Below are 12,258 nucleotides of genomic sequence, written 5' to 3' on the forward strand. Positions count from 1 at the left end.
AAGAACCCTTCAAAGTTGTACATCTTTATTTACCAATACAAATGTGCACTTTTGAAATGTTAGAATTTTTTTTGGCATCAGCTAATGAATCCTAAAAGCTTAATGTTCTAGTCCTATTTGAACTATTTTTCTTCCATATGTCAAGTCAAAAGACCTTAAAGTCTCTTTCACCTTATCAAATTAAAGTATTTAGTGGTATCCTTTCTTAAAGAAATCATATCATTACCTTTAAAACCATGCATTATAGTCCATTGAAGTAAGAGTTTATATATAATTGATGGAGAGGCCTTTACATCTTTGCAAAACGTGCAAGAAAATAGATTTAATGAAGATGAAAAGAGGTCATTGTTTATGGAAATAGTCCAGAGCTTCTAGCAGTCACACCCAGAACATTAGGTAAGATCTAGAGGCAGTCCACTAAATAAGGGGTTTCTCTGACAACAACGCAGGGACAATAGCGACAATCCCACCCCAACTTCTCTCTCCAAATTCCAGCATCCAAGTTCCGGTTTTCACACTGTGTCCTGTGGCAGTGGGCAACCTGGCTTTGGGTGTTAACACTGAGGGTGGTTTAAAAGGGTACAAATAGGATCCTGTCAGATTGACAACTAACTGTTCTAATGAGGAAAAAATCCTCAAAGCATGAAATTTGAATGAAATGTGTGATTATAATTCAAGTACTGTTTACACAAACCTCTGGGGACCTTCCGAATAAATGCAGAGCAAGTGAGTTAGACAAACCTCTGGGCCCTGTGGTCTGTGTGTGTGTGTGTGTGTGTGTGTGTGTGTTAGTGTGGGGGAAACTTTCCACCCTTAGCTAAGCCTCTACTCTTCAGTCCACTCCAGCCTTCCGTTGTCTATTAATACTGTATGTGTTTTGTTACCGCGTTGAGTCGTAAGGAAATAGGTGCTTTGCATTATTAAAGTTGATTCTGAAGAGTAGATGTGTGCTCAGTGGCATTTGCCTCGGCATATGCAAATGATTTAGTTTCATTTGGGATCAATTCCCAGAGGCCCTCCTTTCCTGTGGTGCTCTGAATTTGGCAAGCTCAAGTCAGCCCATCTTCCCCCCCTTCTTTCCTTTTTTTTTTTTAACTCCCCTTTTGTTAGTTGATATATTTTTCAAAGGACAACAAAAATATTCCCCCTGCTTGGTAGAAACCTTGCAATTCTATTGTTCAGTGGTGATCAATGAAGGTGAAGGGAGGTTTTCGGTTTCCTAAAGTTTAGTAAAATTTAAGTTTACAAAAAAAAAAAAAAAAAAAAAAAAACCGTGCGTGGAACGCTTGTTAAAATATTTATGCAGAAATCAGGCTCCTGGGGCGAGTCAAAACTATGGTGGGGGGGGGGGGGTAGAAAAAACGTGGTCTCTAAGGTACCTTTTTAGGAATTGACAGCTGTGAGCTATTGGTAGATTCGGACTTAACCAATAAACTTGCCTTAGAACCCAGCAAACAAGCTTAAGTTGCAGCTGGGTTCTCCATTGCCCTGACACTCCAGACTGCAGAGTGTAGTGTGTGTGGCTTTGGGGTGCTCAGCCTTAAGGAAGGGACGCCTGGCTTCATGGCATTTAGCTAGCTCGCTTTTGTCCACGCAGCCGGCTGCGGCGTGGCGAGGTGAAGTTCACCGGCGGCGGCCACCCCTCTGCCCCGGGTCTGAGAGCCTGGGGCTGGCAGAGCCCTGGGCCGGCCGCTTGGTTACTCTGTTTCATTCCGCAACCCGGTTTTGTAGGTTGTTGACCAAGCAGCCAGAAAACACTGCCCCCTCTCTCTGTTTGAGCGAGGTCAGAGACGTGGTGGGTTTTTTTTCCCTTCCTCCACTACGCCCCCCCCCCGCCCCCCTTTCTCCGAATCGAGTTCTCAGGCAGCTGCGTACAATGCTGGGAGCTAGCCAGCAGCAGAGACAGATGGCAGAGTTATTAGATGTGCATCGTACGATTCCCTTCCTGCCACTCGCTTTTTAATCAAATTAAAACAAAAAAGAAAGAGAGGGAGAGAGAGAGAGGGGGAGTCAATTAACCGCATTTGTATTCTGCTCAATAATGGACCCTGTTCCACTTTTACCCTAAGGCAGTTGAGTGGAAATTTTAGAGAAGAAAAGGGGTGCCTAAAACAAAAAACAAAAAAAAAAAAAAAAAAAGAGGGAGAGAAAGAGAGACACACAGAGGGACAGAGAGAGAGAGAGGGAGAGAGAGAGAGAGAGAGAGAGAGAGAGAGAGAGAGAGAGAGAGAGAGAGAGCGCAGAAGGGAAGCCTGCAGGAATTTGTAAGAATCGACATTATTCGAGGAACTGAACTGATAAAAACCCCTCGGAAAAGTTGCAGCGATCTCGAGTGCTCGGCTGCGGCGCTGCACAGGCCGGGCCGCCATCCAGCCTGCGCGAACTTGAGCGTCTGACAGCAGCGCCGGGGCCTCCCCCGCCCGCCAGGAATGGTCTCTTCCTGCTTTGCATATTCACCACGCTTGGCCCGGCCATATGGGAAAATGCAACTGAAGGAATTGTTGTGAAAAAAGGGACAGCGAGTTTGAAATAAAAGTTGTTAGAGTGGTACTGAGGAGAAAAAAGAATCCGAGGCCATGTACTGCGCATACACCATCCCGGGCATGGGCGGCAACTCTTTGATGTACTACTATAATGGGAAAGCGGTAAGCGAACTCGGGCTGCGAGGGGCATTGGGGACAAGTTTTATGGTCACAGGGATGAGCCTTCTAGGCGAGGAGCATTGTTTGCTAAGTTGTGCAGGACTGCCGCACCTTTCTCGGTACCATGAAATATTTATCATCTGCGAGTCCTAGGATGTTTCTCTTGCCTCCTTCTTGCTTTTTTCCTTTCCCCCAGTAGAGACCTAGCAAAGCTTTACAAAGCCCCTGAAAGTAGATCCCAGAGAGAAAGTTTGCAGTCAGGTGAACCTAGGGGGTTGTACGATTTAAAATAATACTAATTTTTAAAAAAGGACTTTTGGCAAAATTATTTTTGCTCTCAAATGATTGGAAGGAGGAGCAGATTATGAAGAGAACTGAGAAAACCCAAGTTAGCCTGAGAGAAAATTGGGGGTAAGTTTCACTCCGGATTGAGGTTTTGTGCTGTCTGAAGTCTTACTAAGTTGGAAACCATGGGGAGTGGACAATGGATAAGAGATTAAAATAGACCAAAAACTTAAAACGGACATATCTGATGGAGTAGATTATATAAGCTTGTTTTTTAAACCAAAAAAGGAAGGGGGGGGGATAAGAATCCATTCGTGCATGTAACAATGTTGCAAGTTATTTGTGCTGTGTGGCGTTTTCCTCAATTTCTCTTCTTCTAACAGAAAGGCTTTATTGAAGTGGGGGAAAGTGTCTGCTATCTTGTGTATAACCCCAGCAGAAGGTTTTTACTTGCCATCTGGAGGTTTACTTTATTTTATTTTATTTTTTCTTCGCCTGGGCCCTCCCTCTGAAGGAAAAGGATTTCAATATTTTGTAAATCGGTATGTAGTGCTCTCAAGAAGAGTTGGGCAACGGAGGAGTAAAATTTCACCTTAAAATAGCAAAGAATGGAGATGGCCGTGAAAAGCAGCCCTTTATGAACTGTTCTCATGTAGTATTTTGAACTTACATTTGGGTTGATCTTAATCAGAGTGTGATACTTGGGCCAAACGAAACCGATGAGAGCGAATTAAATGTGTGTGTGTGCTGATATATGCATGTAAGCCTATATATACATATATACACACACACATATACGTAAATATGCACAGATGTCTGCATATTGCTTATTTCTGGTGGGCTACACTGGTATGTATACATATACAAGAGCTTTCGAGAGTGTAGCTTAAGGAGTTTAACAGTCATCCAGGTCTATGAACTATTACTTTTATTTTGAAGTATCAGTAAATCATCACAAGTTAATAATACTTATCCCTTTTAAAGTCCCCCTTTAAAGAATATTGCATGTAATCAGAATAGTAGTTAAATGTGGTAAATAAAGTTGGTGTTGAAGTAAAAGGCTTATGTTCTAAATTGGTCAGTGTTTAAATCTGTGACTTTAAATACTGGGCTTAGAGAACTCAATTTTTAGAAAGAATTGTATCTGAATTGCAGTTGTTTAAGGTTAAATGGGTAGCTATTTAAGACTTTTGCCTGTGGTCTCTTAGACATTCCCCACAATAGATATCATAATATTTCCATTGATTTTTTTTTTAAAGCCCCTTTCGGGTAACTTCACAAATGCTGTTAGTGTGATCAGCAAAAATGTCTGTGAAATAGTGAGATACAGCCCAGGAATCTGTTGCCCTGTACACTAAAGAATTACATATTATTTAATATGTGTATATGCATGAAAAGATTATATGTTATATTATACATTACAACAAATATAAGTTGTGGGTTTTAACCTTAAAGATTACCAATAATGAATTTTATAGGCTAATTATTAGCTTCACATCTTAAACAGTTGAATTGTCAAGTTTTTAGTTAAGACTCGGGCATTTGGATTTCCTTGTGGCCTGAAGGAATTTTTTTAAGATATATGTTCCATCCCTACAGCTTGCTAGTTGCCTCTACCATAAGAAAACGCTGCCTATGACATCATATCACTAATATGCCCTCGCAGTTGCCAAATATTTTGGTTGTTAGATTTTTTTTTTTTGAAAGGATGGTACTCATAAAATCAAGATCACTCTGTCACAGGAAATGTATTTATAGGAACTGTTTTAAGACGTTTATTAAAAACAAATCTGGTGATGTGTATCTCTATTGATTCAAACACTAGAAAGAGGCAACTTGTACATACATTATATTTAGGGAAAATAGCCATGTGGAGCCTCAGCAGAAACCGTGGAAACCACGGATGGTCACCAGTGCTTAGATTTAACTTGGTGACATAGCCAGCAAAGTCCACTTGTGTGTGGTCCACAGAAGGCCCAGTTCTAGACCATTTTCCAAGACACCCTCGTGCATCCCCCGGGGAAAGGGATTTTTGTTTATTCTACAGTGTGCATTGTACTGCCTCTACTTCTGCATTCAGCTGCGTTTGGTTTGATGCCAGACATCTTGTGGCGATTGTGTACGTCATGCATTGATTGGTCAACATGTCTATGAAAGCGGCTTTACCTTTCGTGAATTTTGTTTGTCTGAGGTCTGACTATTTGTATCGTGTGTGTGTGTGTGTGTGTGAGAGAGAGAGAGAGAGAGAGAGAGAGAGAGAGCACTGTTTTCCAACTTGAACTGTTAAAGCGTGGCCCTCTATGGCACAGGTTTCCTTCTGAAGACAACCCAGCACTGAATTCCTTCTTTTTTTCCCCAGTGACAAGTCAATTACTTGTTTAAATTCAGTCTGAACTCTCTGAACTGAGAGAGGCTAGAGGAAGCAGGTTTTTCCCTGTGAATAAACAAAAGAAGAAAAATGGAAAACCCTTCCCAAACACTATGATTTTTAGGTTGCAGCAAGAATACAGAAGAACATGACAATGATCTTTTTGAACCAGCAAACACAGTGTTTGTAAAATCTGTTCTTCTCCCACTTCCTAGCAGGAAAAACACTTTAATCAAATGATATTTTGGGACAGACAAAGGAAATGGTAGATGGACTCTGTCACCTTGGAATAGAAAGGGCCCCAGCTACAGATGCCCAAATTGCTGCCAGGCTCGCACGGAGAACAGTGATTTGTCCTTAAGTATGGACTTCATGAGATAAGACCTTAAATAACCTTAACCCAAGAGCTCCCAAAAAATAAATCTTGAGTGTAAACGAGAGAGCATTTATAAAACTCAGCTTTGCCTTAAGGGAGAGAGTCAAATGATCTTGGCCAGTCATTTTTGGTGTGATTTTTTTTTTCCTCTATGAATTACTACCTTACATGTAAGTGAATCCCAGTCTCAGCTAAATGACAGTTTGAAGGAATTATTCTATCAGAGAAATGTTTCTGGAAGAGTAATGTTTCTTTTGAGTGTTGAGAACTCTAGCTTATGTTGTCAAATTGTGTTACTCTTTTTATTCAGGCCATAAGACATACTGGGCGTTACTTGGGGCATAACCTGGTCTACCCCACCCCAGCCCCCCCAAAAAGGCGAAAAGAAAGCTAGAATTCTAGTCCTAAATTTTGTTTGTTTGTTTTTCCCCCCAAGGTTTACATGCTCATCAAATTTGAATTTTAATGAGTAATTATTTGGTCAAATTCCATAGAGCTAAAAATATGGCAATTCCATGTAGATAAAATTCTGGCAAATGAAATTGAAAACAAAAGTGGTAAAATTCCTTCCTAATGGTAATTTCCAATCACACCATAGGCTCTCCCGGCAGCGCGTGCATGTGTTGAGCCGTATAGAGAAACCTGTGATTATTCTAATTGCTCTTTTCTGCTTCATCCTAACAAGCTTCAAACCGTGTTTCAAACTAGTTGTTTTGAAATAGTTATTTGTCAAGTCATCAGATCTAGGAAGGCGAATGAGAGCCAGGGCCCCGTGTTTATAGTCCAACCGTTGGTCATATTATGCAGGCTTTTCATCTTCAGAAAGTTCAAAGGCAAAAAAAAAAAAAAAACGAAGCGAAACTCTTTTTTGATATTAAGGCCGCCCAAACCCAGAAACATCGGGATCACAGGATCTCTCGGCTCACAGTCGTTCTTGGAACAAAGTTCACCTATACACAAGTAAAAATCACAGTCAGCAAGTCTCGTCTAAGCTCCGGTGTGAAGGGTTCACTTCTTATGAATTTGCCATGGAAAGAGGCAACATAAAAAGATGAATATCTTAATAGAACCAGAAATAACATTGCTAAGTACATTTTTAATATGACCTTTAAAAAAATATCCTGGCTAGGGCAGTCCAGATAAGTAAGTACCAGGCTTTAAAGTTTTCCATAATGTGTTCACTGTGCAACTTGAAGTTGACATTTTAAAAGTTATTTTAGAAAATTATTATTTCAGAACCTTGGCTATAAACAAAAGGAACCAGTATAAATTTATTTTAATTAAAAATATTTTAGTTGCTAATACAAAGAAAAATGGTTAGATCACAAACCTGATTTTTTTTTTAGCTGCCTACTAATGTTAAAAAACAATCAAAGAAAAAGCATATAGGAAAACAAATACATATGTACATATACATATATATACATACATATATGTGTGTGTATATACACACACACATATATATATGTATATATAGATATTAGCTTACTATTTGGTATTATTGACATACAAAACATTTGAATTGAGTGATTTTAAGATAACAATAAAAACTGTTTGTATTTACTTTCTCAAAACAAAACTATGTTGATTTTGTTCAATAGGTTTAAGCTGGTAAATATTCACGAGACACTTAATCTTGATACTGTAGCTACCTCTTGCTCAGCTGCCTCTGATTAAATTTCCAAAAATCCCTGCTTGAGAGTCACGGACACCAGTTTGAATTTTTTTTTTTTCCCGGGAGGCTAATTTCTTAGGAAGAAAATGTGTATGTGGTTCGCTTTATTTAACCCCTGGTTTCTGGTAGGTTTGAATGTTTTGACACTTGGGAAGCATCCGGCTCCTAGCACTAGGTGATGGCACTGTCTCCTGAGTCAGAAGGAAGGACTGGGGAGCAGGGAAGGAATGGTCAGGGGAAACCAGGAGGACCTGGGTGGTGGTAACTACCTTTCCAGCTGACAGACAGGAAATTGTACTGCGTGCTTCCTGCCCCTCTGTGTACTTGATTCACAGGAAAATCCTTACTGCCTGGTTTGTTACTGCTCCTCCATTTTTTTTTAAATTTGTTTTTATTTATTTAGGGTTTTTTGGTTTTTTTGTTTTTATGTTTTTTTGTTGTTGGGTTTTTTTGTTTGTTTGTTTGTTTTGTTTTGTTTTGTTTAGTAAAATTGAGAAGGCACCACGGAGGCTTGCCGATGATTATTTATTTATTTTTCTCTAAACCTTACTGGTCAAACAGCTTTACCTTGTTTTTAACTGAAGACATTATCAGATTTCATCATCGGGAATGCTGTGTGTGTGTCCGCTCCCAAACCAGCTTGAAACTTCTGGCACGTCTCTGGCATTATTGAGAGATGTTGCTGTGTCCTCTCTTTATGGTGGGCCATGTCCATGCTCAGGAATCTGCGGTAGGAGAGCCGTCCCGAACAGAACCAGAACCCCTTAACCCCTGACCTGGTGAGAAGATAACAATTTTTAAATAACGACTGGGATACATTTAAAAGTTGTTCAAATTGAGGCTTACTTTTACCCTGAGAAGAGAATTCAATGGGAGCATATGTTTGCTCCCTACAGCAAGCCTAAATGCTTGCCACCTAGCACATGCAGTAAGTGATGTGTAGCTGGGGTTGTTTTTCCCCCCTCCAATACTGTTGGACTCACACAAAAGGCACATTTGCTCATCATCATTATAGAAGGAAGACGATGGAGGATCAAGTGTTTTCAAAATTTTTAAGTGTCTGATTAGATTTTTATTCTTTGGCTCTCAATACTTTCAAACATAACTCTTTAAGATGACACGGGGCACAATGAGATGTGATAAAAATGATGGGCGGTGACAAATGAAATCCTGCCTTTTCCTCAACCACTTACAGACAGAGCCCTACACAACAACAGTCTGCATTACCCCCGGAATCAAATGAATACTGTCAAATCGGTGGGAGACAAGTTAGTAAAAGAGTCGTATCTCGAAGACAGAGGTGACGCCGGAAGTCACCACTGGACCTTGTAGAACAGTGAAATCCCTGCAGACTTCTAGTTTTTAAATGGATAATAACTTCTGTGGTGCGTTATCATATCATGTAAGGTGAGCTGCAGAAACGATCCTTACATTTTTGTTAAGCAACGTGATGTTTTCTATTCCGAGGAACAGTTCTTAAGGCTGATGCCCCTCCCTTTGAGGACATTATGGGAGGTGACACTAGGCTTTCTTCTTTGAAGTGCTGGAGATCTCTAACTCCCAAACTGCAACTTTGCCTTCCCATGTGTGCTTGTGTTACAGCGCCATGGTCCGCTTAGAATATTTAAGTTCCATTTTTCTGATAATGCTGTTTTTACACTCCAGGCTGTCAAAGGTTTGACCCAAACCTTTCCTCATTTCTTAAGGATGCCTGGTGTTTTCTTCCAAATGACTTGGAAGGGAGAGGAATAGCTGTAATGTTTTGCTTGGAGGGGACACCACCTTGAGCCCAGTCCCTTCTCCCCCAGGTTGGGTTAGAGATTGAGCTGAAACACCTGAGCTGTAGGAAGTGTCAGCTTCCAGACTTGCTGGTCAGATGGCAACTCCATTGCTATCAGGCCCGGATTTGGTGGGCACCCTCCAGGGACCTAGATCTGCGTCTTCCTCCAGGCCAGACTACACTCATTTTGAGAGGGGGCTGATTGGGGTAATTGGTGGGACCAAGTGGGGGAGAGTTGAATTCCAGCTGCTTCCGTTGTGACTGACCTGAAAATGAAATGACTGACCAGGGATGCTAAGGATGAAGGCTTAACACTCGACTTTTTCACCTCCACAAACCTAAGGGTGAGATTTATAAAGTACCGAATGAATGACTGCACCAATAACGATCCTACTCAAGGGGGAACTGCTGTGTCGGGATAAGCTCACACAGTTGGTGCATTTACCAACCACAACCCAATAAAGTCTACCCCAGTGTGGAAACACCCCTAGTTTTTATTGTCAGCCATCCAGTGAACATGCCATGGGCTCTCTCCTCTTTTTGGAGCCTCACCCCTTTGGTGATATTTTACCATCTTAAAATATTCATAATGGAACACATTTGAAAGACACTAGATTCCCACCTCCAAGAAAGGAAAAAAAAATATGTAAGTGTGCTCTGGACCTTCTCAGGCTCTAAACTGTGCCCCCTCCCCTTTTTAAGTAAGAAGAATAACACTGCATTCCTCAGTAGTTTTTCTAGCGAATAAAGCAAATTAAATTGATGTTACATGCATATTTAAACTCCATCCAGTTAAGTACTGACGTGATTAAAATAATCAAATGTATTACTTAAAAAAATTAAAAAGGATAAATTCCGCATCCCATTATTTTATTGACTTTTAAATATAAATTGCAGAAATGTTTACATTCCTAATGGCATTATTAAGATAAACTGACAAATCAGAGGGGGGAAAAAGTTGATTGGCCAGCACATTATTATTTCTGCACCTGCTATTACAATCAGAAGAGCCTAGCAGGTCTGAGCAGGGTGGATGTCCCCCCCCCCCCGCCCTGTCCCGCCCCCCTTAGGCTTCCTTTGTGTGATGGTGGGGGTTGGGATAAATGTTTAACAAGTGTGGTTTCACTTTGTAGTGCCTTGGTGTGTGTTGTGATTAGACAACTATAGAGTATTTCGCATAGCTTTGGAATTAGTATGCAAATAATAGAAGCCAGCAAGGTTGCCCTGTACCTGGTGTCTTGAGCCACCCCAGGGAAAATGGAAGGTCAGACTTCTACTAGGAATTGTCCAGTGGCTGATATGGCCAGCTCTTCAGTTTTATCCTGGGCATCTCTAAGGTCTGGAAGAAATACTTTTTAAAATATTAATCTTTAATACTGTATTCATTTTATTGTGGTTACGTATCTGCCAGGAGGTTAGAAAGACCTGAAGAAACGTAAAAAGTGTGAGTGTGTAACATTGCCAACGCTTGCTTGAAGCATCCCTCTGTTACCTTCTGCTCTTAATCTGGAGTACCATTTTCCCACCATCTGACTTAGTTTCTCGGTAGCAGGGATGGCAGCATTTGCTAATAGAATTGTAGACTTTTGACAGCACTTATTACAGCGCAGTTCTCACGAACCAACTTCCACTTTGTGCGCATGGCAGGATAATTGACGCTCAGTCCTTGTCTTTTACTGTATTCAAATACATTTTAAATATTCTTTAAGAATGCCATTCCATTCACTGAGAGGCAATGGCATTATATTTGGACCAAGAGGGAAGAATATTGTCACATGCTGTGGCTAGTCAGAGCTTTTAAAGATCTGGATAAAACCCCACTACTTCCTGAACGATGGTGGTTACCACCAATTCATAGGAGTTTAGACTTCGTCCTATAATAATTGGAATGCCCAGACTTTAATAACACTTAATGTGGAGCATGGATCCCACTTAATCCCCTCCTGTCTTCACAGCAAAATGTTTACATAAATGAACTCTCAATTCGATATCGACTATTTAGCCTAGTCCCTTCCAAAGTTAATACTATTTCCATAATTAAACATGTTCGGCAGTCACCATAGGGCTACTTCTTAAGATCCATGCTCAGCCCTCCGCTTTTATGCCATCTGCCCGTTAGGTCAGCACTGAAACAGGAGCCTGATTTTCTACATTAAAGCACGTGAGTTCTTGGCCATTGTATTAGACAGTCTGCCTCAGAGCGAGCAGAAGACAACATCCCACCATATTTTCATTTTGTTGTATTTGCAACAGAAATGTATGTGCTCAAATCGGTTATTTTCAGCCCATGACAGCTGTGATATTTAAAATGATCACAGCTGTTGTGACTTAGAATTGATTTTTCTATTAACACCTGAATAATAATAATAAAAAAAAAGCCCTTTGCTGTATTAAAAACTTAACTGTCATGAGTGTAAAATTAAGTATGTTGATATGAGTCCGGTGACCTCACTTCCCAGAGCTCTCAGCATGCAGCCAGCCACTGGGCTGCAGGCAGCGAATGGGCAAGCACACCGCAAACGAGATGCTGGGTGTTTCCACGCGGTTCACTTTGCGAGGGTTCGTGTCACGGCAGATGCTCCTGGCGCCATTTTACAGTGCCAGCTCTGCTAATAAAACCTTTTAGGATTCAGTTTACTTAATTAACCCCTAGAAAGATGACTTACAGGAATCATTATGAGGACCTGACCTCTGCGCTGCAGAAGCTGTGTTATCTTTCAGAGACAACGCCGCCAAGAAAGGCAAAAACCACACTCATTTGTCCCTTGCGGAGGACGGTTGGGTTTTATGGCCTTCTCCTCCCCCACAGATAGAAGGAAAGCAGGGTAGTGAAGAAGAGCCAAGTCGTTACCTGTGCAGCTTTAGGCGAGCCCTTGTTTTTTAGAGATCTTGACTACATTTTGGATCCCCACTTTGCATATCCACTAAACAAACACCTTTCAGGATTGTGATTCCTAGGTTCCATTGGTCTCTTCAGATGTTTCTAATCCAAAGTCAGTTGGTTATTGGAGCATTGATGTAGCAACGGATTGAGTACTTAACAATGCAGCCATTCTAGGCCTCTTGGTGTAGCATGCGAAGCTCACGGCTGGCCTGGTGTGGGATTATTGATGAATAATAGTGCCTTCCCAG

At 41.0% G+C, this 12,258-nt stretch overlaps 1 protein-coding gene across 50 annotated transcripts in view; it reads left to right on the forward strand.

Annotated features, from left to right (window-relative positions):
* The window catches only part of Tcf4 (transcription factor 4), a 344,539-nt gene that overhangs the window by 247,511 nt on the left and 84,770 nt on the right, over positions 1-12,258 (forward strand). For 4 of the 50 annotated variants that reach the window (XM_006525760.4, XM_006525762.4, XM_006525766.4 and 1 more), the window contains exon 1: positions 1-2,645. This exon is cut by the window's left edge and continues 26,249 nt beyond it. The exons of 44 other annotated variants lie outside the window; for them this stretch is intronic. In XM_006525760.4, coding sequence (XP_006525823.1) covers positions 2,577-2,645 — 69 coding nt within the window. In that variant the 5' untranslated portion in view covers positions 1-2,576. Of the gene's footprint in view, positions 3,054-12,258 lie in introns of all 50 variants that reach the window. 2 more of the 50 variants (XM_006525764.4, XM_017317862.2) reach the window with 1 other exon arrangement.

The sequence above is a fragment of the Mus musculus genome, chromosome 18 (genome assembly GCF_000001635.26).
Source record: "Mus musculus strain C57BL/6J chromosome 18, GRCm38.p6 C57BL/6J".
NCBI lineage: Eukaryota > Metazoa > Chordata > Mammalia > Rodentia > Muridae > Mus > Mus musculus.